The 25737-nt window shown below is 41.4% G+C and overlaps 1 protein-coding gene across 10 annotated transcripts in view; it reads right to left on the reverse strand.

Annotated features, from left to right (window-relative positions):
* The window catches only part of mapk10 (mitogen-activated protein kinase 10), a 232627-nt gene that overhangs the window by 71356 nt on the left and 135534 nt on the right, over positions 1–25737 (reverse strand). For all 10 annotated transcript variants that reach the window (XR_004412597.1, XM_033024248.1, XM_033024299.1 and 7 more), the window contains 2 exons: positions 24279–24448; positions 7189–7318 (listed from right to left, as the gene is read on the reverse strand). Coding sequence is in view for 9 of the 10 variants with exons in the window: in XM_033024248.1 (XP_032880139.1) it covers positions 7189–7318; positions 24279–24448 (300 nt within the window). In the remaining variant the exon portion in view is untranslated. The remainder of the gene's footprint in view (positions 1–7188; positions 7319–24278; positions 24449–25737) is intronic.

The raw sequence follows: 25737 nt of genomic DNA on the forward strand, positions 1-25737 counted from the left end.
CAATATGCCACCAATCTGCGCATGCGCAGCTGACCGACCAGCACTGCACAGGCACGACACCACGTTCAAAGTTGGGCCACATTGAAGGCTGAAATTAAGTGAAAGTTAATAAAATGAACAGAGGACCCGTGGAGGCATTTGTAAAATAGAAGGAAACTTACCCGTGGAGCCGTTGGGTCCCCGTTGTGAGGCCAGGCAAGTACACACGATAAAAAAAAAACATGGTGATGTGAAAATTGATTTCAAGATGGCGGCGGGCCATCTGCGCAGGCGCGGACCCATTCGGATCCCATTGTGACGTCGCTGTGATGACGAATGCGGCTGACGGGCAGGGCATGGAAAAGTGATTTTTCAAAGTTTAAAATGTCAATAACTATTAAAATATAACTTAAATCGAAATGAAACTTGCTAGTTTACATTGCAGGACAATGATGAGCAAGGTGGGCCTAAAATTGTAGCGCTATAGTTTACCGTTTTGGCGGAGTTTCGGGAACACACACACACATATATACAAACTGACAAACATACAAGATGAGTTTTAGGAATATACTAGACAGCTGGTGGACTCATTGTGTCCAGTCCCCCGCAATGCAATATTCCACCAAACTGCGCCTGCGCAGCTGCTGCATTCAAAGTTGTGCATTAACGGTAGAAATTAAGTTAAAGTTAATAAATTGAACAGAGGATCCGTGGAGCCATTTGTAAAATAGAAGGAAGCTTAACTGTGCTTAGCCGTTGGTCCCCGTTGTGAGGCCAGGCAAGTACACGCGAAAAAAAAATGTGGCGATCTGAAAATCAATTTCAAGATAGTGGCGGGCCAACTGCACAGACGCACACCCGTTGGGATCCCATCGTGACTTCCAACAGGGGCACCGCACGTTTGCCTGTTTGTTTTTTCATCTTTTTTTAAATTTTAGTGTGTGTGTGTTAAAGTTCATGTAAATGTACTCCGGTTTGTTTATGTGGGGGAAGGGGTTGAGGTCGGGGTAAACTTTTCTTTCAGTTACCTTGCCGGAGATGCAAATAAATGTTTGGATCGCATTTTCCGGTCGCTCTGCAGCCTACCATTGATGGAGTTCGTGGGTTCCTCGGACTGAGCATGGGCCCCACCGTGGGGCATGGACTTACATCAAAGTCAATCCCTTGCCTAGGATCGCTCCAACCGGGGCCTGCGGAGTTTACATCGGGAGCTTGCAGTCTCGGGATAGGCCGTGGATTTCGGGAGCTCCTACGTTGCGGAAGGTTTGACCAGCCCCAACCTGTGACCTGCGAGCGTCACACGTTTGATCGTCTGGCGCGGGGGAGCTGACATCCCCCCGATGCAGATGCTGATTGCCTCAATGCGAAAGGCCCACTGCTGGCTATGGGAGTCAAGATCAACTCGTCAACGGAGGGGTCGAGGCCCCCGACCACGGGAGAGCAAAGGGAAGAGATTGAACTTTTTTTCGCCTTTCATCAAAGTGAGGAATGTGGAGGAGTCGCCGTGATGGATGCTTATGTTAAAATGTGTTTTGTGTGTTCCGTTGCTTTTTATTTGTATGACTGACTTGGCAAATGAAATTCCTCGTATGTTGCAAAACATACTTGGCTAATTAAGTATAATTGTGATTGTGATTGTGATTGATGTGTCGTCGAATGTGGCTGACCGGCAGGGCAAGTGGAAAAATGATTTTTTTAAGTTTAAAATGTCAATAACTTGTAAAATATAACTTCAATCGAAACAAAACTTGTTTGTTTACATTGCAGGACAATGGTGAGTAAGGTGGGCCTAAAGTTGTAATGCTATCGTGTACCATTTTGGTGGACTTTCGGGAACACCCACACATCCGGAAGTGGCGGCTGTGATACGGCTGCGGCTCGCCTGCAGTCTGTCTGTTTTTACTTTTTAGTGTTGTTTTTTTTGTCTAGTTTAGTAATTTTTTTGGTTATTAGGTAGTGTTATGTGTGTGGGGGGAGGGTGAAACAGGGTTTTCTGTCTCTTCCTTCGGGGGAATGCGACTTTTTTGTCGTATCCCCCTTCTCTTCCCCCATCTGCGCTGAGGCCTAATACCGGAGCTGGCGGCCTCCAACCTGCGACCGACCTCGAGGGTCCGGAGGTAGAGCCAGCCAGGACTTACCAACGCGAGGCTGGCCGTCTTCGAGCTGCGGCGGCGTTCGGGCAGCGGCACGACTCGGCGCTCCGGTGAGGGCGGACGGCGCGGGGCTGAGACACTCCCGTGCGGGCGGCCCGGCTACAAGGCGCTCCCGTGGAGGCAGCCCGGTGCAGGGCTGAGACGCTGCCGTGTGGGTGGCCTGGCTACCGGCTGGAAGGCGCTCCGGTGAGGGCGGACCGGCTCCCGGCTGGAAGGTGCTCCCGTGGGGGCAGCCCGGTGCGGGGCTGAGACGTTGCCGTGTGGGCGGCCCGGTGCGGGGCGGAGACGGTGCTCTGGTGGCTGAGGCGGCATTCTGGCGGCGGCGACCTGGATCCGGTGCTCGGCCGCGGGCCAGTGGATGACAATGTCGGGAGCTCGCAGGTCACAGGTTGATGCCTGTTTTCCGGAGCACCCGTTGTAACAGCTGCGTCCGCTGGACTGGAGGGCGGCAGCTTCGACCACCCCCGGGCCGCGGAGCTTGAACCGCGGGATTGATTTACCATCGCCCGGTGGGGTATCGCCTCGGCGCAGAGGGAGAAGAGGAGGGAAGAGACAGTAACTCTAAGACTTTTGCCTCCATCACAGTGAGGAGGTGTTTGGTGAACTCACTGTGGTGGATGTTAATTTGTGTTTATTGTGTGTTGTTATTATTACATGTATGTCTGCAAGCAACAGCATTTTGTTCAGACCGAAAGGTCTGAATGACAAATAAAGGATTCAATTCAATTCAATTCAATACAAACAAACAAACAAACAAACAAACAAGATGAGAGTTTTAGTAATACATAGATAGATAAATGACATTAATTGTTCCATTTGTGTATTGGTTGAGATTAGTTTATATTTAAGGTATATAAGGATTTCCGATGGTGATCTCAATTCATTGTAGTGTATGGTCATGTTACCTCAAACATGGTAACGGCCAGATTCTTACAATTTTAACTACAAATTCAATTAAGAATATTCGGCATACTAAGATTTTCAAAGCAAGCTTGTTGTTGCAAATCACATGAAACTTGACCAGGTTCTTCTAGAAAAGTTATAACTTTCACCTGTTAAAAGGCCTTGGCCTCCAATGTAGAGAGGGCAAATGAGGAAGAGGAAGGACTGAGGACAAGGAAGAGGAAGATCTGTAGAAGGTTTTCATAGACCCCTGACCTCAGAGACATCCCCGCAGGTGAGTGATCATTATCTCTCCACTCCCCATCTTCCTGACATTGCTCCGTGATTGCATCTCTGTAGACAACATCACTGAGTTGGAGCAGCTTGAGACATAAACCTTGCATGTGATATTTTTTACTCCGCAGCGGGTCATAGTTCACAGCCTTGAACCTGAATTGGCATATTTACATATGTAAACATTATGACCAATTCACTTTTCAGAGTATAACCAAGTATATCCAGTGAATATTTTGATATATATTCCACAATTCTAAGAATCTCCCAGAAGTACTGATAGATTTGGGTATCGATATACTTCAGATTGAGTTGTGATAAGGAAAAGCTATGAACATGCCGACACTGAGTTTTAATCCTACATATTACTTTCTCTAAAGGGAGACCCTTGATCGGAGACTTCATTATAATCGACAAACAGAAAATCTCCAGCTGCAATTTTCCAGTCTTTCCCAGCACAGATCCTGCTCCCGATTGAGCACCATATTGCTGCAATTTCTCTATGTTGTGCATGGGCTGGAGTGGTCTACCAACACGATGTTTTGATTGAAGTAGTGTCTACTTGTGGAAAGCAGCTGTCTTCAAACTCTTGGCACTGCACAGAGCAGCCTTTTGGTTTCTGGGGGGATTTTTATTACGCATAAAACTAAAGCAACATGTCTTCCCAAGGGAAGGAAGGAAGGAAAAGTAAATATCCAACACCTGGCTCCCCTTCTATACTTGGTTCAAAGCCAACATTGGCACGCTAATAGGAGCAATGTTGAGAATATATATTTACCTTCTACACAATAGCCAATACACTGAAGGAAAGATCAATAGGCAGAGGAGATGTTATAAAAGGTAAATACATTGAAGTAAATATTGAACAAATAATCTTTTGTGTGAATTTGAAGTTTGCATTTTGTATCCTTCAGAGAATCAGATTGTTTGTCATGTTTTCAGGATATGCATGAGAAATTCACCTATTTTCTCCCTCAGCTCAAACTATCATTGAAACATACAAAATTCTTATGGGGTTTGGAATACATTCTTAATTCCTGACTTCTCTGTTACAGACTTTCTCTTTAAATTCATCACCCTGCTTCCTACACCTAAGTGAGAGAAGCTTTTTTGACTCCATGTTTAAGACCCTTCAGTTGTCCCTTCTGCCTTCTATACATTCTCCTCGCCCAACATGCCAAACTTCCTTTAAGTTGCATTCTAAATCTAGTTCTAAGCTAATGTCCTCTCCTAAATGTCCTCACAATCTCTCCAAGGTGTTCTTGGCACCAAGATCCATATTTGCTCCCTCAAAATATTGAAGATCATCCAGATACCTCCTCTGACATTAATGTTAATAGCTACTATCCACCTCCTCTAAAATATGATCCTCAACAGGTCCTCTGTATTTACAAACTGTCAGCTCATTATCAACCTTATTTATTCTCAGAGATCCTTGAACCTATTGTCTCAACCTAATGTTGTCCTTATTTCCTGCAATACTGGTTCTCTTTCTGCTTCTACAATATTACCCCTGGAGACCGCTCCCTCAAGAATGAATGCTTTCCACCTTTCTATTACTCATCCACCATAACCTTCAGACATAATTCCAAAACGCTGCACTATATTCCACAGATAAGTTGACATCTCTGTTCAGCCACATCACTACGCTCTGAACTGCAGAATTCTCCCTGTAAACCTATTGACACTCCCCCCACCTCCATTAATAAGATAAAAACAGCACTTGGAAGGTTTAGAATCAAAATGTCTGAACAACTACACCTGATGTGTGGATTGCAGCATTAATTCCAGCATGACTAGTGTGTGTTTAGCACATGGAGTTCTGGCTGAGAAGCGATAACTTTCTGTTTATTTTGTTCAATTTAACAGGTAGATCTTCTGCCTCTGATTTGATGGCCAGCTGTACTGATCAGTGACCCCCAGAGAAATGGCCCCACCCATTGCTGTTGTTGGGCAGATTATTTTCCAACTCCTGCACAGCTGGAACACATGTGGCAAGGTTGCCTGGTGCAGCCACAGTTGTGGGAAGATGCCAATTGGCAATGTGCCCTTGAGGAAGAGCACACACATTATGCTGCTTTTTGTTGCCCATTGCTCAGTGAGTCAAGATTACAGTAGATCACAAATTATTGAATCCTTTGCTGTATTACAGTATAAACATTATTTACCAGTTAGTATGCGAATTTAATGAATTAATATCACGATAGATAAAGATTCCTGTTAAATGGAAGTCCGTGATGCTGATATTGTTTCATTAAAATGTTTACCCTTTTCACCAGGGAAGCATATTATCTCCTAGACTGACATTATTACACTGACCTCTATGACTAAAAAAATGTTTTTCAGAAATATTGGTGTCATACTTCCTGTTTTCCTGGAACAGAGAGCTTTAAAATGATTCAAGAGGGTAATCATCACATGCTCATTACGAAAAGGTCAGGAAATATCCGGTTCTCATTTAAATTTCCTGTGTTACACAGATGCAGGAAATTATCAGTGTGATCATCTTTTCTATATTGAACGTGATTAAATGCTTTCAGCCAACATAACACAGTGGTAAAACTGTCAATGAACTGCATTAGGAGAAGGAAGAATCCTATTGCACACTAAATGATTCAAATATCTCATATATTAGATTCTAATATAATTACAATGAGTTACTGTTGTGCAGCCTTGATCCAGTTCATGGAAGGCACTTTAACACCACACAATTGCTCATATTATGTCCCATTGGCAATCTGACAGAGAACATAAAGAAGACTGGAAATGATTCAGTGAAAGATGGTCTTTTTAGCTGGAATGCAGAATGCTGCAACTACAATCTTTCAGTGCCAATCTTACGTCTCAAGTCTGGAGAGAAGTGGGAAGGATTTTCAGTTGGGCTTGCAAAGACCAGGCCCACTTACAGAATTGTGCTTCCCATCACTTTCCATCGAGGCCCAGAGGAAGCATAATATCTGTCAATGTCAAAACATGGGCAAAGAGTGTGCACTCCCAGCAAGATAACCGACATTCCACATGTATGCATTTTGCTCCCTTAAGAGGCACAGGGGCTATGACCTTCACTTTAAACAACTCTAAGAAAAAACAAGGAAGCAGCAATGACCATTGTACAGCCCCATCCCACCTCTCAGAGATGTACAATTAGCCTAAGTATATACCATTCCTCCGCCCACATCTGTAGCTGATCTATGTCCCACAGTACACTTTGACAGCCTACTTGGCTGTCCATGCTCTATACATGTTTGTGTCATCTGCAAACTTACTAACTAACTCATCTACATTTTTTACATACTACATACTATGAGTATACCAGCAAATGTCTAGGTCTGTGCATCCCTGAAAATGGCAGCAAATACCTCATAAAGGAAGCTGCAGTAAATAGGGAGATTGGATGTTTCTTCTGAAGAGCATTCCTGTTCAGTGCACTGCTCATTTAAACTCTCCATTCCATTCTCTTTCCACTCTCTCTGTCTTTGCCATCCTGGATTGTTCCAATGAAGCTTAATATAATCTCAAGGAACAGCACCTCATTAGACCCATTGCAGCATTCCAGACGGAATTTTCAGACATTCAGCCATTTTCAGTATTGTATTTTATATTTCCAGCATTTGTGCTTTTTTCACCATCCCAAAATAATTCATGTTAAGGTATTTATCTGAGGCGCTGAGCAAAAATTAATACTTGAGTTTGATGATCCTTAACTGTAATAATTTTCTTGCATTAGTAAACAAAGGTCAACAGAATAGAACAGGGAGCAACTTTGGTAAATCTAAAGTAAATTAGGAGTTTCCCAACAGGTTTAGATAAAAGATGATATCTCCTTGATTTGCCTATTAATAGGAACATTCAGCACACATATAAAACTATGAGAACTTACATTTTTGTGGTTGACACATTTCATGAGTACAAGCTCTCGATAAGCCCGTTTGGCATGCGTCTGGTTCTGAAATGGTCTGCTGAGTTTCTTAATGGCCACATTTCTATCAAGTATAGCATCATAAGAAGCACTACATCAAGGATTAAAATGATAAGGAATGTTAGTTACTCAACATATGATCACAATGTTAATATAGTTATTGAGAACAAACATCATGCCATAAAACACCACGCTACAACTGCTGAACAGGTTCTCTTGAAATCCCTCTCATCACAGAGGAAAAAATAATCTGTTTAGAAATTTAAAAAATATATATTCCCTCTGCTAAAATAGGAGACATTAAACATTTGCATTAATATTGCAAAGTATAACTTCAGAGTTATTGTGATATGTTAATGTTCTGAGGGTTAGAGACAAAAGGCTGTGCTGAGAGATAATACAGGAAAGTAGAGGGTGAATGTTTAGTCCCATGGGATATGGAAAGTTAATCTCATTCATTGCCCTTATGGGTAGAGGTCATAGTCTGATATAACCTACTCTGTATGTTCCCTCCTTTCTGAGCTTCTTTGCACCCTTACCCCGTTCTCTCACCCAACACTCTTCTCCAAAAGCTGAACATGAAACTGTGCGTGGGTTGTATGAAGTGCCGCACCGTCATTCCTCCTGTCCAAGACTGTTCCTTCTCTGTAGATAGCTCTTTTTACAGAGCTCTTTCTCAGAGTTCAACAGAGATAAGTAATTGTGTTGGAAACCATATAAACAAAAGGTGCAATAGATGCTCTGAAATATTCATCCTAATTTCTAATAAAGGCTTTTAATTTTCTATATTATAAATATAATATGAAATTTATAACATCGATATTTATTATAATATTTATTTATTATAACAATTATAATATTAATCAATTAATATTAATAAATTTAATTTAAATTAATTGATTTTAATATTAATATCACAAATAGTAATCCTAATATTCATTTTTATATTAAATATTCTAATTTCGAATAAAGGGCAGCACAGTGGTGCAGCGGTAGAGTTGCTGGCTTACAGCGCCAGAGACCCAAGATCAATCCTGACTACGGGTGCAGTCTGTAGGGCGTTTGTATGTTCCCCCTGTGACCACGTGGAATTTCTGTAAATGCTCCGATTGCCTTCCACACTAAAGATGTACAAGTTCATAGTTTATTTGGCTTTGGTAAAAATTGTAAATAGTTTCTAGTGTGTAGAATGGGGATCACTGGTCGGCATGGACTCGGTGGGCTGAAGGGCCTGTTTCCACACTGTATCTCTATGCTAAACTAAACTAAACTAAGACTTAGCTTCCAGATTCTTAGCCATTGTCAACAAAGCAGGAAGTTCCAAAAAACAAATGATAACAGGAAGAACATTGGCTGCAGTTATATCCCTGATAATTTCCATTAACAAGTGAGAGATCGTATTTAGAACATAGAAGTACAGCGCAGTACCAGGCCCTTCAGCACAAGATGACTGTGACGTACCTGATACCAAATTAAACTCATCTCTTCTTCCTAAATGTGTCCATATCCCTCCATTTCCAGCATATCCATATGTCTCTTAAACACCACTATCACATAGGCATCTGTCTTTCTGTGAGTGCATTCCAGCAACCTACCCTTCTATGTGTAAAAAAACTTGCCCTGCACATACCTTTAAACTTTCACCTCTAACCTTAAAGCTATGTTCTCTAGTATTTGATATGTCTATCCTGGGGAAAAGGTTATGACTATCTACATTATCTACTATGCCTCTCATCATTTAATAAACTTCCATCATGTCTCCCCTCAGCCTCCGGTGCTTCAGAGAAAATATCCAAGTTTGTCTGACCTCTCGTTATAGCTAATCCTTTCTAATCCAGGCAGCATCTTGGTAATCTTATTCTGCAACCTCTCCAAAGCTTCCTATAATGGGTTCACCAGAACTGCACACAATGTGGCCTAAGTTTTATAAAGCCTCTGCATAACTTCCTAACTCCTATGTTCAAAAGCTCAAACGATAAAGGCATGCATATGATACACCTTCTTTACCACCTATCTACTTGTGTTGCTACTGTCAGGAAGCTATGGGCTTGGACCCTAACATCCCTCTGTAGTTTAATGCTGCTAAAGTTCCTATCATTAATTATGTACTTTCTCCTTACATTTGACCTCCTAAAGTACAACACCTCACACTTGCCTGGATTATATCACATCAGCCATTTCTCTTCCCACTTCTGTTGCTGTCCTATATCCTACAGTATATACACAGACAACCTACTTTACTGAATATAATCCACAACATTTTGGGTCATCTGCAAATTTACTAACCAACCCGTCTATATTTTTGTCCAAGACATTCATATATAGGATCAAAAGGCCATATGATATTGTGTAAATGCCTCGTTCTAAGCTTCCCTCCAGTCTAGTTTGTCAAAAATCATTGAGTCAAGCACTTGCGCATCTAAACTTTATTTTGACAAAACACAATTACAGTTCCAACTACTGTATCTAACCACCGTGAGTTCGATCCTCCTATCTGCCTGATTAAGCCCTCTTGGCCTCGCTCAAACAGAGAATCTCCAGAAGGTCACACAGTCCTAAGCGCTCTCCCAGAAGATCGACACAGGACCGTATGGTAACGGACTTTTATAGGTCTCCGGACCTCAAGGTGCCAAACCACATGGGGGTGGTCTCTTTACAATCCAATAACAGATATCGATTAACCCCATACATGACAGACATTTTCCTAACCCAATAATACAGTGGTTAATACATTGTATTCAAACAGTGTTTCTCCAAGGAAACGAACATCGCAACATGTGCCCTGATATGCAAGAAGACCAGACAAGGCTCAATACTTAATCCAATCAACATCCAGCAAAGTAAATCTCTGCAACATTATGTACAATGTGTATGTCTGGTTTGCATTCATCCAATCCATTCTATGCATTTTGCACCTAATTGTCAGGGTCTGCAGATGATCCCATTCTCTTCCTGCAGTTCTGATCTAGACTCTAGACAAACTGGCACCATTCTGCAGCTTGTCCCATTTCTACAGAAAGCAGTTTTAAATTGACCAAATGGCCTAGCAGCCCCCAGAAGCCTTTACTCAATGTTAGTGTCCTAGCCTCTTCAATTTGACCAAGATTAACATTAATTCCTTTTATCATATATGATAAACCATCATTTATGATAACTAAGTAGTCAGATAATCAGATATACATATGTGTGTCCATTACATTCTCCATCTATCACCAACACAAGATGATGATGTTTCTTCTCAGAATCTTATCAAGCTTCCTGAGTTTTTGGGGATGTAGCTTCACAATTTCCGTCTGCTGAGTCTTCACCCGAGTTTTTGTGGGCTGGAATTCCCTCCATCCATGTTGTTTCCCGTTATTCCATCCATTTCCACTGTCAAACCTATAACCTATAATTCCTGAAAAACTTGAGAAAAAGCAATTTACCATTCATGCGCCAATGCTTCCTCATGCATTCACTATAATTCTGCAATACTATCCCTTTTCCATTCACTATCACTATCCTATTATATTCTGCTCTATCACTTTATCACTATTTATATTCTGTTCGATAATATCCTCTTTACTATCCTAGGATCAACACTAATCAGCCCTCTCCATATTCACACAAGGTTATAATATGTATATCTGATGATGGTTTCTCATTCAAATTTGAGATGGGTTCAGTCCAGACTTCCCTACAGGCATGACTCTTATTTAAAGCAAACCACGATAAATGTTCCAATTTAACCAAATTCAGTCTCAGCCTTCAATTTACTATTTTAAATTTCAGTGTCCATCTCACCCTTCTCATTCCACAGCATTGTGGCCGATAACACAATTCCATTCCATTCCTGTGGAATTCCCAGCTGTTCAAATTTAAACAATCAATTTCCATATGTTGTCAATTCTATCATAAATCCAATTAAGAATGTCAATTCTAGGGACAATTTCTTTCCACCTTGATAAAATAAGCCGCTTTACTATCAAGGGTTAAACAACTTAGATCCATCGGTCAAATACATCGACTCTGGTATCTCCACACCCATTCAAGTTTCTCCTTCTAATTCAAGAGACTTCTCCTCCAGTACTTCTTCCTTCGTGTGTTGGCTTGGCTCTCAGTCCATAGGGGTTCTCTTATACTAGTTTAATAACCATTGAGTCATTTCTAGTCTGGTCTCTTAAAGGGAAGTTCTGCTGTTCACAGTTCCTCTTTTGACCATATCCATTTCCACCTCTCATGTTCCCTGAATAATTTCCATGTAACCAGATCTTCCCAAGTTCCATCCTTCCTGATATTCTCTGAATAATCCTTCCCATCTTTCGCTGCCTGTCTGGGGATGAGACAATAACAATATCAATTAATAATCAAACTCCGAATATTCTGAAGCCAAATCTCACAGGTTGGTTCCAAATCTCAAATTTAAAGTCCCTCCAATTCATCGCCAGACAATTTCGAGACCAAATTCAACAATTTTTACATTTATTATCACAAAACTTCATTTAATTCTCCAGATAATCCTCTTAACCTGTCTGCTTCAAGTTTATATTTATTGTCACATGCACCAATTGGTACAGTGAAATTTGGGTTGCTTCATGTGGAAGCTTCTCGCAAATAATTCTTATCGAGTTTCCGGGTCTATTTGATAAGTCCTTCTCTGAGACATTCCCCATTTTTCTACACAATTGTTACAATAAAAAATAAAATTCCAGACACTCACACCTATTCAAACTCACTCCTTCCTTTCGAACTTCAAGGTCAATGGAGTCTCTCCCACACAATGGCTCTCAGATTCACACCTATTCACACAATTGTTCCCTTCCAACTGTTACTCAATCACCCACTCAATCGCTCCTATTCAATTATTCAAATCAATCGCTCATATTCAATCACTCTCCCAACTTTCTTATCAGTTAAATCACAATCACTTCATTCAACTCTAAACTTTCAAACTAAGGATCTCCGGTTTTTCAACCCAAGACTCCAACTCTTAATCACAGTCTCTCCCAAGCAGTAATCTTTCCCACTCAATCCACTTTAAATTCACACAGATGAACAAATCCGAACCACGCCAATAAAACCATAATCAGAAAAGAAAGTATTCCCCCGATTATAAGTAACCCCAGACACACCCCAATATAAGCTACAACCATCCAATAAATCACACTCTAATAAATCTTCCTCCTCGCGCAATTGGTCGACGGAACGGCTCCTCCCCCGACACAGCGATCGAAAGAGGACAAACCCTGATCAGACCACCATGAATCAGATTCTCACAATACTACAATCTAAACAATTACAAATATTTAATTCAAACACACTTTTACTTAAATTATCTAAATCCTTAAATTCTTGAACACTCACACAAGCAGCAATACAAATAGGGTTCCGCAAACTTAACACACTCTAAATCTTAACTTTCTAAATCTTAATACACTCTAAATTTATTTACATGCACAAAATATTTACACAATTCGGATCTGATAACAATACAAAAAGGACGATATTAAACTTTTACAATTTACAAATACATGATTTAACGCGCTAGCGCACAGTTTACAAGCACTTGATCTCAATGCCGTGTCACGCTGTTATCAATCAGTGAACCTCTCCCTCCGATACCGAAGATTTCCCCCATCCTAAGGTTACTCTTTGCTGAGGGGTACTACTGAAATGACTACTTTTCCTCCTGAATGTTACTATCCTCACGCTAGGACTGGACTTCTATAGGGGGACCTCTATCCCTCCTCTCTAAGTTCTACAGAATTAGGGGTACCCTTCGCATTTGGTTTACTTTTCACCAAGTAAGTCAGGTTCCCGTCTCTCATTTATTCTTCGCTATCAGGTACAAATCAACAATCGATCAGAGGGTTACTGTTCACTGTTGATCAGCCGCTATTCGGAATCGATCACGAACATGTATAAACTCCGAAGTTCTATCTACACAGAATTCGAATTCTACCATACGGGCAGGACATCAATGTGAAATTCTGTATTTGAAAATTTGATTCTGCAAATCTAGACTCGTTCTCGGACCCTAGTTTTGGTGCGTACCACTCCACAAACATGGGCTCTCTAATTCAAACTAAATTGCCCAATGAAATCTCGAATGGACTAGAGTATTCCCAGCCAATCTATACTCTAGCCACCGAGCCCGATGCCCTTACGAGGTTCCTCGTCCGTCACTGCAGGGAGGGACTCAGACACCTTCATGCAGACACCTGCTTGGCACCGGGGGTTCAGCACTGGCATGTTGATGCCGATTTTCAGAACACACCTTTCCAATCCCCCCCCCCCCCTCTAGAATAGACTCTAGACTCTATTCTAATGATCTCGATTGGACCCTTTCCCAAGCCGGCGAATGATCGATCTACTTGATTCAGTGATTTTTGACTGAAACTAGACTGGGGGGAAGCTTAGAATGTATGTACTAGCGAAGTGCCGAAATTCAATGATGTACTAGCGAAGTGCCGAAATTCAATGCTAAACCACACAGTGGGCCCAATTTCTGCATTCGCGATCAAAACAGCTCAACACCCTTGATCGCAAACTTGTGTTTGGGGGTCCATTGAGATCCTGGACAAGCCCCCAATGTAAATAGCTCACTCTAAGCTTCCCCCCAGTCTAGTTTCAGTCAAAAATCACTGAATCACTTGCACATCTAATACTTGATTTTGTCAAAACAAAATTACAGTTCCAACTACTGTACCTAACCACCTCGGGTTCCATCCTCGTATCTGCCTGATCAAGCCCTCTAGGCCTGGCTCAAACAGAGACACTCCAGAAGGTCACGCAGTCCTAAGCGTTCTTCCAGAAGATCGACACAGAACCTTGTGGTAGCGGACTTTTATACGTCCACGGACCTCGAGGAGCCAAACCACATGGGAGTGGCCTCTTTACAATCCAATTACAGATATCGATTAACCCCATACATGACAGACATTTTCCTAACCCAATAATACAGTGGCTAATACATTGTATTCAAACAGTGTTTCTCAGAGGAAACGGACATCGCAACATGTGCCCTGATATGCAAGAAGACCAGATCAGGCTCAATATTTAATCCAATCAACATCCAGCAAAGTAAAACTTTGCAACATTATGTACAATATGTATGTCTGGTTTACATTCATCCAATCCATTCTATGCGTTTTGCACCTAATTGTCAGGGTCTGCAGATGATCCCATTCTCTTCCTGCAGTTCTGATCTAGGTTCTACACAAACTGGCACCATTCTGCAGCTGGTCCCATTTCTACAGAAAGCACTTTTAAATTAACCAAATGGCCTAGCAGCCCAGGAGCCTTTACTCAATATTAGTGTCCTAGCCTCTCCAATTTGGCCAGGATTAACAATAGGAGCAAAATAACATCATTCGGAACATCGAGTCTGCTCCGCCATTCAATCATGGTTGATCTATTTTTCACTCTCAACCCCACTCTCCTGCCTTTTCCCCGTAGTCTTTGACACCCTTACTAAGCAAGAACCTATCAATCTCCACTTTAAAAATACCCAATGACAGCCTCCACAGCCACCTGTGGCAATTAATTCCACAGATTCACCCCACTTGGCTAAATAAATTCCTCCTCATCTCCATTCTAAAGGTATGTCCTTTTATTCTGAGGCTGTAGACTCTCCCACTACTGGAATCATTATGTCCACATATACTCTATCTATGCCTGTATCGCAAACCACAAAGTTGTAAGTCACTATATGTTATTAGAATATAAGAGATCGTTCGAGAAATTCACCCCAAAAATTGTTCTGTTATTATACATTTGTTTTTTGACGGCTATGGCATTGTAGAGTTTGCTATTTACTGATCTCACAATCCCCACACACTTTTTCTGATATTGATCATTGCTCACAGAGCCCAAAGACTCTGGCTTCACATTGAAGCGGAATGTGGCAGATTCCCCCGGTGGAGGAGTTCATGGTGCTGAGGTAACCTCTGACAGCTGTGGGTGTAAATGGTATGAAAACCATTGTTTCAGGAGGGTTAAAGGTATCAACTTTTAATGAGCCCATGGTATCCTGCAGAAGTTTGAAGAAAGGTGTTGACCCGAAACAACACCCATCCCCCCTCTCCAGAGATGCTGCCTGTCCCGCTGAGTTACTCCAGCTTTTTGTGTCTATCTTCGGTTTAAACCAGCATCTGCAAGTTCAGTAGCCTGGGTCTGTCTGCAGTTGTGAGTTCTGGCCACCAAGTGTCACTGCAGTGCAAACTAATTCAGTTGCCCAGATATTAAACCACAGTAGCAGTGTTTATTTCACTTTGCCATTGAAATTATACTTACCATGGAGTGAAACACAAGAACTGTTTCCAGTTGTTTTGCGACACTCTACAAATTCTACCATGCAATTCACAGTTTACATCATGCTCAAAGCGTGTGGGTAACTTATATTTCAAATTAAGTAGTTTAGTTTAATGTAGTTTTGTTTGGTTTAGTTTAGTTTAGTTTAGCTTTTAGTCACGTGTACTGAGGCGCAGGGAAAAACTTTTGTTGCGTGCTATCCAGTCAGTGGAAAGATTCTACAAGTCGTCCACAGTGTACAGATACAGGATAACGGGAATGACATTTAGTGACAGATAAAGTCCGATTAAAGATAGTTTGAGGGTCTGCAATGAGGTGGATGGTAGCTCAGGACCACACTCTAGTTGCTGATAGGGTGGTTCAGTTGCCTGATGACAGCTGGGAGTCTGGAGGTATGTGCTTTCATGCTTCTTTACCTCTTGCCTGATGGGAGAGGGGAGCAGAGGGTGTCTGGGCTGAGACTCTTCCTAGATTATGCTGGTGGCCTTGCCGGAGCAGCTTGAAGTATAGATAGAATCAAAGGAAAGTTGGTTTGCATGATGATCTGGGCTGCGTCCACAATTCTCTGCAATCTTGGATGGAGCTGTTCCCAAATCATCCCGTGATACATCCCAATAAAATGCTTGCTGCAGTGCATCTGCAGTGGTAGGTGAGAGTTGTTGGGGACATGCCAAACTTTCTAAGCCTCTTAAGAAAGTAGAGGCGTTGGTGTGCTTTCTTGGCCATTGCTTTGCTAAGGCTGGCCCAGGACAAGTCGCTGTGCAATTAATCCTTTTAAGTGTTGATGGGGAAATTAGGACCAGTTGTTCTGGGAGTGATCTTTGATGTGTAGGACGGAACTGCAGATGCTCTTTTACGCTGAAGATAGACACAAAAAGCTTGAGTAAAAAGCTGGGTCAGGCAGCATCTCTGGAGAAAAGGAATAGGTGACATTTTGGGTTGAGACCCTTCTTCAGACTGTGTCAAGAGAAAGTGAAATAAGAGATATAGAAGGTACATCGAACAAAAAAGTAATGAAAGATAGGCAAAAAGGACCAATGATCAAGGAAAGGTGAAGCCCAAATTGTGCATTGTTGGCTGTAGGGTAGGTGATAAGGAGTTATACAGACATTGATGTGCTGTTCCAGGATTACTAAGCGTTAACTATGCTAATAGGAAACCTCCAAAATACCTTTCACCTTTTGAAAATCACCCACATCGAACTCTACCACAGAGTACCCAATCATCCTAGCATTATCTCCCCAAAATACAGGCCCATCTGTACCACAGATTACCCCAACCACCATCATCTCCCCAATCCACCATGTCCCTGATTCAGCGATCTCTATCCAATCCTCTGAATGACCCTGGAAATTTCTGATCCCCGAGTCCTATAACCTTAAAGCCTGCGTGTAAACTTTTTTGTAGTTAATGATACTGGGGGTGGTTGATGCCAGTACTAATGCATCTTGGCTATAAATACAGCATTAACAAGGCCATCCATGGCCTTTGAGAATGTTTCATGATGTCACTTGGAGTAAATCAAACTGGCTGAAGATCAGCCATTACGATGAACAAGATCTCAAGAGGAAGCTGAGGAACTATCGGGTTGCACCACAGCATGGTTTGGGAACAGCTTCATCCAAGAATGCAAGAAATTGCAGGGAATTATGATCACAGCCCAGACCATCACACAAACCAACCTCCCTTCAATTGACTTCATCTACACTTCATGCTGCCTCAGCAATGCCAGCAGCATAATCAAGGACTAGCCTCACCCCGGTCACTCCTTCTCCCCTCTCCCAACAGTCAAGAGGTACAGAAGTGTGGAAATGCATACCTCTAGTTTCAGAGATAGTTTCTTCCCTGCTGTTATCAGGCATTTGAGCCATCTTACAAACAACTAAAGAGCGGTCCTGAGCTACTATCTACCTTAATGAATACTCTTAGACTATCTTTAATTGGACTTTATCTTGCGGTAGACATTATTCCCTTTATCATGTATCTGGACACTGTGGAAGACTTGATTGTAATCATGTATCGTCTTTCAGCTGACTGGTTAGTATGCAACTGTATCTCGGTATACGTGACAATAAGCTAAACAGACTCGGTCGGATTTGTAGGGCATTTCCAACATTCTCCATTTGCTTAGAAAGGAACTGCAGATGCTGGTTTACACCAAAGATGGACACAACTGCTGCAGTAACTCAGCGGGTCAGGCAACATCTCTGGATAATACAAATAAGTGACGTTTCGGGTCGAGACCCTTGTTCTGAAGAAGGGGCGCTGATTCTCCTTTTGCTTTCAGTTCTTCACAAGTACCTTCATTTTTCTCCAACAATAACTACAGTATCGTTATTTATCAATGAACTAGACAACCGGATAAACGTTGAAATCTCTTGGACAACCCTGGCCTCCCTCTAGGAGAGATCTCCCCTTTCTCAAAACCATCCCTGCCCCAATCTCCCTGCAATTTTAAACCAACTTGTTTTCTCACTTTCCCAATTATAAGAAGGGCTACTCCGCCAGAATCAATAACTCTCTTTCTCTTTCCACAAATATGCTGAATATTCCTAATATTTTCTGTTTTTATTTTGGATTTCCAGCAACTGTGGTTTATTTCTATTTTCAATCCTCTTCATCTTTTCTGTTCTAGGAAGAACAATTTAATCTTATCAAGTTTCTCCACGTAACTCAAATCTTTCAACACTGGGACCAGTTTCATGAATCTCTGCTCTTTCCGCAACGATTTTTCATTCCTGCTGAAGTGTGGTGCTAAGAACTGAACACATCACTTAGCTAAGGGTTCACACAACAGTGGCAGTGAGACAGCAGGAACACTGAGGAACCATGGCTCTGCAAAGCTGCTGTCACCAACAGCACATTTTATGATTAATGTCTGGCAAGGTCTGAAAATGTTCCTTATCTTGTACAGATATCCTGCAACAAAGCAATATTATAATGTTGCGATAACCGAGACAATGCTGGAATAATTTTGTGGAAAGCAGTGCCACTAAATGAACCATTATAAGCACAATCTTGCATGAAATTATAAATATATATCCATCTTATCAAGCATGCAGCTTCTAGTTTGCTCATCTATTTTTATTTTTATTTTCTTCTAGCTTTACCTATTCAACTGATATTGAAACATAATTTATACTCGGTTCAATTGTTTATATCTTAATGCCTCTTTGCTGACTAACTGTAGGTTGGGTTCATTTCTAAAGTGCAGTAACTAAACTAAAAAAACCCTCTAATGGTCGGATTTTACGTTTAAGAAAAGTATAGGTTTCAAGGGATGGTGTTAAAAAGAAAACTTGCATTTATGTACAGCCTCAAACATTCGGAGTACTTTATAGCTAACAAAGCCCTATTACTACTGTAATGGTGTGAGGAGATTGGTATTTAGCTTGTGGCAACAGCCTTCTACAAATAGCAAAGTGAAAGAGATCAGGTGTTGTTGGTTGAGCAATTGTTATTGGGTAATATACTTGGAATAACATTTTGAAATAGTGCCACGTGTTCTTTTGTACCCGACTGAGATTATAGTGAGTAGGAAGGAAGAAGTGGGATTCCAACCCAAAAAGTCACCTAATCCTCTTCTCCAGAGATGCTGCCTGGTCTACTGAGTTACTCCAGCATTTTGTGTCTATCTGAGATTATAGTGCCGCAGTGGCAAGACACAAGATGGCACCTTCGACATTCAGCATTCGCTCCTAGACATCTGAGAAAGCTGAGACTCGCCTGTTGAAGTATCTGGGATGGGAATTGAAACCAAAGTGGCCAATGATAGTGATTAATTTTATTTTATTAATAAAGTCCACCATTTTAATGCTCATCCCTAATTGCCCTTTGAGAAGGTGGTGGTGAGCCACCAGGCCATTAAAATATGTCATCCACATGGAGTATGTCTGGAGTCAGACCAAATAAGGGCAGCATATTTTCCTCACTCAAGGAAGCTGGTGAAACAGATGAATTTTTGCAAATTCTAGATGATTAGCTGAATTATAGCTGCCATCCTGGGAGTGGAACTTGGCAGTGTAAGAAGGAACTACAAATGGTGGTTTAATCCAAATATGGACACAAAATGCTGGAGTAAGGCAGCATCTAAACAAAGGGCCTCAACCCCAAACGTCACCCATTCCTTCTCTCCAGAGATGCTGTCTGCCCTGTTGAGTTACTCCAGCATTTGTGTCTGTCTTTGGCAGTATGGTTTGTTGGTCCAAGCCTCACGATCACTAGTTTGGTAATTTAGCCACTTCTCCATATCAAACGTACTGTCAGATTATTAAGTGACTTATGGTAACAATTACCATGTTCTGTCAATCCCTTCCATATTACTTAATGCCAAGACCAACTGAAGTTACAAAAAAATCTCCCTGGATTCAAGATGCTTCTTAGTGAGAAATAGAAAGATGAATAAAATCTGACTGCTTTATCTTTAACATTCAATTGAGTGGAGTTTCATGAAGCCAGATTAGGTTAGATTTAAACTGTGTTAAACATATTATAAATTGAGGTGCAGTGTGAAATGACAATGGAGTTCCGACAGACTCATCTAGTATAAGAATAATTTTAAGGAGGGAATTCCCTTTTCCCCAGTTCATAATTGGCTTTTCTTTACCACTGATTAGCTTAAATGCTCTTCAGGCCAAACTTTCAACTATAGCAATACCTTTGAAAGGTAACATAAATACATACAGGTCCACCACTGATTTTCTGGCACCCTTGGTTCCAGACCCTTTTTGTATTATCCATTTTGCCGGACCAACAGCAGTTACGGCCTCCGAGAGGAGTCTAAAACCCTTGTCTAATGGAGCGAGTCGACCCACGAGTGACCCCGAGTTTAAAACAAATTAAACTCGTGGTAATCACGTACAATTAACGTAGCGGGAACATCGGAACTCGTGACCCGTGGCGCTAACGGCAGGTACCCGGGAAACTTGTTAACTCTTGAAAAATTTTAAACATGTTTAACGATTTCCACGAGTCAAATTTACTCTTGAAGTTAAAATTTGAAACATTTAAACCCGTTGTAAGAATGTAGTGCCCCGTGAGTTTACCATAGTGACTCTTGAGTCTGCCGTGGGTTTGGCCTGAGTGCCAGAAGTGAAATGTTGAAGATTAGTCATCTCCGGAGAACTTGGATAGGTGACGTTTCGGGTCGGGACCCTTCTTCAAACTTTAGACCCTTCTTTCACCGGAAACGTCACCTGTCCATGTTCTCCACAGATACTGCCTGACACGTTGAGTTACTCCAGCACTTTGTATTTTTTCATAAACCAGATTCTGTAATTCCTTGTATTCCAAAATGTAATGCTTTATAAATGTCCAGAGATGCTGCCTGTCCCGCGGAGTTACTCCAGCACTTTGCTTCTGTCTCCCTGGAGACCTTGTTTCCCATGCAATGTGACATCTACCGTGCATACATTGCCAGCTGTTGTTTTGGCAGCAGCAACATAATCTCCCGGTTAGTACACTCAGTGTTGCTGAGGCCTAGTTTATGTAGAGACAAGAAACTGCAGATGCTGGAATCATGATCATAAAACACACACAAAGTGTTGGAGTAACTCAGCGGGACCGGCAGCATCAGCAGAGGGAATGGACAGATGTTTATTTGGCTCAAAGAGAAAGGGACCCGATCCTAAATGTTCGGCCCATCGAGTTGCTCCAACACTTTGTGTTTCGCTCAACATGCCAGCATCTGTGGTCCCCCATGTCTCAATTTGACAGCTGGAAGAACTGAGCGGGTCATGGAGTCTGAAGAAGGACCCTGTCCCGAAACCTTGCCTGCCTGTTTCCTTCCACCGATTTCATGTAGTCAATTTTCGATAAAACCCCACTGCCCCAGTTATTCCAAGTCCATTTAATTCCCCGTGTCTCCATTTCATTCATTTAGTCGCCGGTACTGTCACATCGTTCGTTTTCGGTCAATACAACAGAACAGTCTGAAGAAGGGCGACGATAGACACAAAAAGCTGGAGTAACTCAGCGGAACAGGCAGCATCTCTGGAGAGAAGGAATGGGTGATGTTTCGGGTTGAGACTCTTCGACAGACTGGTAAGGGAAACGAAAGATATAGATATAAACGAAAGAAAGATAAAGAACAATGAATGCAAAAAAGTTACAGTGATAAAGGAAACAGACCTTTGTTCGCTGTTCGTTGGGTGAAAACGAGCAGCTGGTGCGACTTGGGATAGACAGAGAGGGAATGCCGGGGTTACTTGAAGTGAGAGAAATCAATATTGATACCACTGGGCTGTAAGCTGCCCAAGCAAAATATGAAATGCTGTTCCTCCAATTTGCATTTAGCCTCACTCTGACTGGAGGAGACATCGGACAGAAAGGTCAGTGTGGGAATGGGAAGTGTTTGGCAACCGGGAGATCAGGTAGGTCCAGGTAGCAACTGGGAGAGTCGCAATCCGAAACGTCACCCATTCCTTCTCTCCAGAGATGCTATCTGACCCTCTGAGTTACTCCAGCTTTTGGTGTCTATCATCGAGGTAAACCAGCATCTGCAGTTCCTTCCTACACAACAGAACAGTATGAGGAGCGGTTAATGTTAGAGGCTGCTCACTAACCTCACTATGTTTACATCGTCCTCTCTAGCAATGAATAAATATAATTTGGTTACCGTATTATTGACTACAACCGCCCGTTTAAAATGACTGCTCTTTAATTCTCAACCACTGGATATTTGCCTGGAAACATATTGCATGTTTTCGTTCAGTGAGATAATTCAATTTTAATAGACTGAGGTGATAAATCCGGCGCCACTTCACAACAAACTAAACAACCTATAATTTAAATAGAGCATTTAGGATCGATAATAAAATTCCCAAGACTATTTCACATATATAATTCCAGCACCACTTCACACTGAGCTGTCTGTGATGTTTAAAGGGGCTGGCATCTGCCATGATCCGTTGTTCGGATAAAACACTGTTTGAAATAATTTGTGAAAATAATAGTGAAAAAAAACCTGCATGGCATCATTTTTACCATGTGATGATTTTTCCACACGTCGGTAGTCGTTGTTGGCTCAAGAGTAACTCGGGAGAAGAACTTGGTAACTCGGGAGCGGAACTTGGAACATTGCAGAAATTAGAAGTAAACGGCAAATTTAGTCATACCCGTGGGAACTCGGTTAAACTCTTGAACATAAACTTGGAATCTCGTACACAACCACGAGTTTGATTTTTTATTTCACTCGGAGTCACTCGTGGGTCGACTCGCACCGTGAGACAAGGGCTTAAAGCCGGCCTGTCTAGCCAGACGGCCTGTCTAGCCAGACGGCCTGTCTAGCCAGACGGCCTGTCCAGCCGCCCAAGAGCCGAGATACCGGCCTGCAAAGTCGACCTCGGAAGTCGGCTATGGGAACTGATTTGCCGGCTCAGGCTAGGCCACAGTTCCAGAGCCCCAGATGCAGGGGGCAATCTCAACCCACCGGTTGACACGGAAGACCCGATGAGGTCGTGATCGATCGCCTAGGTGCCACATGTTCAGGAGGACTTCTGGGAAGGGATTTAAAGCCCACCCATCTGGATTTTGACTAGATTAAAGGAAGTGCCGGACCAGCAGTTGCCAAGAAATCGGAGGAGGGCCTGTATTGATTTGTTTCAGGAAACTTCTGTAGAGGATGTGATTTTTAATGTAGAAACTCAGATAGTTTAGGAATGCAAATGCAACTGTATCATGACATCCTAATAGATTTTTATTGAATATGTAAATATAAAAACGTTGTTAATTTTTGCTTAATGAACGGACTAACTGGGATGTATTAGTGCGTTTTACTTTTTCTTTTACCAACCAAGAACAACTTTTTTTACATGTATTTAAAATCTCTTATATACATATGTTCAAAAAGGTATCAGCCTTATCTGTCAAATTAAGCACTTGCATTAATCTATATCCATGCACAATTTAGCATGGAGATGAGGAAACATTTTCACACTGAGAGTTGCGAGACTGTGGAATTCTCTGCCTCAGAGGGTGGTGGAGGCCGGTTCTCTGGATATTTTTCAGAGAGAGCTAGATAGCGGGGTCAGAGGATATGGGGAGAAGGCAGGAACGGGGTACTGATTGTGGATGATCAGCCATGATCACATTGAATGGTTCGAAGGGCTGAATGGCCTACTCCTGCGCCTATTGTTTATTGTCTACTTTACGATGATTGTAATTCAACTAACAGGTAGATGGGACCTTGATTTAACACCTCTTGTTGGTTTAAGACTACCTCCTACAGGCTCTGGGCTTAGCCACCTTGAGCCAGAGATGGTTAAGTTATGTGATTGTCACAACAATTGAATATGGTGCTAACCTTGATTCTTCATTGGCCTCCTTCATGTGCAAAGAAGCTTAATCTTAAGGAACACAAATGTTATATCAGCCACATATAATTGCACTGAACAATGCAGCTTGCCACTAATTATATTCTCCCTAGTGACAAGTGCTTGGTTTATTGAACTATTATTCTGAACTGATCTCTATCCCCATCTTTTTTTATTCTGGATGAAGAAACAATAGGATGATCAGAAAGATTTGACCAGATTTGATGGGAACACAAAAATAACTTTAAAAATATCCAGGCAAGTGACTAATTTACTGTAGGTTAGTATCGGCCTCCCACAGCCCTAACACGACAAATGACTTCTGTTAGCATGGCAAAAATTACAGTCAGCAGGTTTGAAAAAGATTTTTGCTGATATATGTTTTTAACTTCTGAACTCGATACGAAAGGTTGAAACATGCTTAAAGCAATAACACTGTGTACTCACCAAACAATGCCCTGAGCACCAGAGCCAATAGGCTTTAGATTCTGGTAGCGTTTGAGAACTGTGAAGGTAGAATCTCCTACTTCTACGCTGTAGAACTGGTTGTCCACTTTGCTTTTACTCATGTTGTAATGTTGAGCAATATATGAAACATCCACTTGTTTATCAAATCCCTGCAATTACAAAGGAGTAATGAAATGATAATGCTTTACTGAGATTCAAAAATCACAGTGCTATTACTATCACCACTGGCAAAATAATCCTTAAATAACAATACCCACACTTCATGTTACTAAGCTGTTATAATTGTAGAACATGTATTATCTTATAAAGTAATTGACACTCCAAAGTAATTGAACAAATGTATTCCTAAATTTCAATTCTCGAAGCACTTTCTTTTTCATATTCCTGCATTAGCCAATAAAAATAGGGGTATCTGTTGCCCCTTAATGGTTAGTGTATAACACATTTACAGGATCATGACACCAACTGGAATAGAGAGTAACTGGCTATGAAGTCAGTAAAAGGTACCTTCAATCTTGAATAGCTGTTTAAGGTTGTGTGAAACCAGTTAATTGTCTATTCTAAGGGAAAATATGGTTTGTTTTCATTTATAAATTAATTGCCTGCATTATATTTTTGTTCATTTGCAATGTGGTTCATGGAAAAAAAGTAAACAAATCTATTTATGTTCTTAGCAGCATGGTCTTTTTCACAGTAGTTAATACTAAACGCAGTTACTGCTAATTGCACACATGTATGTCAAGAAAATGTCAGTGATGTTTTGTTGCAGCTAGTTTACTTTTTCAAGAGTAAGTGAGAATTTAACAATGGATTAGAGTTCTTTGGATAATCAAATACATCCATCCAACTGATTCAATTCAAAATATTTTAAATAACCACAATACTGAAATTACACAACCAATGTGTCTTTGGGACAGATCTTCGCAAGGGGAATACAGAAATGTTGCCTAACTATAGTCTTAAGCAATGACCCTTTTGGATAGTGGAAATAATTTTTCTCCATTTAAACGAATTATGTACTTTCGGCAAATGTTCTCCAGAATTTGATATTTTTTGGAGAAGAAGGAGAATTTAGAAAAGCAACTGTCTTTCTGTTGTCCTTCTTCTTCTCCTTGCCTATGGTGTGCACAGCCTAAAGTTTAGGACAACTTGTTCTATTTGATCTTATTTGATTGTGCATGCCAGGTTGATTGCAGTCGTTGAAACAAGGCGGACCACGTGAAGGTTGCAATCTCCCTCCCCTCTGTTGTCCTGGCACACCTTCAATGTTTCCACCCTCTAGTTTCACAAACTTCCATCAACCTTTTCTATGTTGTCATTTACCCAAAAATATCTTTGATATTGAGAGTCTTAATTTCAGCAACATGCCTCCTTGTATCTTTTCAAAATTCACATTAATATTGGCTGCATTTTATATATTGACACACCGTACTACTTT

The sequence above is a fragment of the Amblyraja radiata genome, chromosome 1, assembly GCF_010909765.2.
Source record: "Amblyraja radiata isolate CabotCenter1 chromosome 1, sAmbRad1.1.pri, whole genome shotgun sequence".
Lineage (NCBI taxonomy): Eukaryota > Metazoa > Chordata > Chondrichthyes > Rajiformes > Rajidae > Amblyraja > Amblyraja radiata.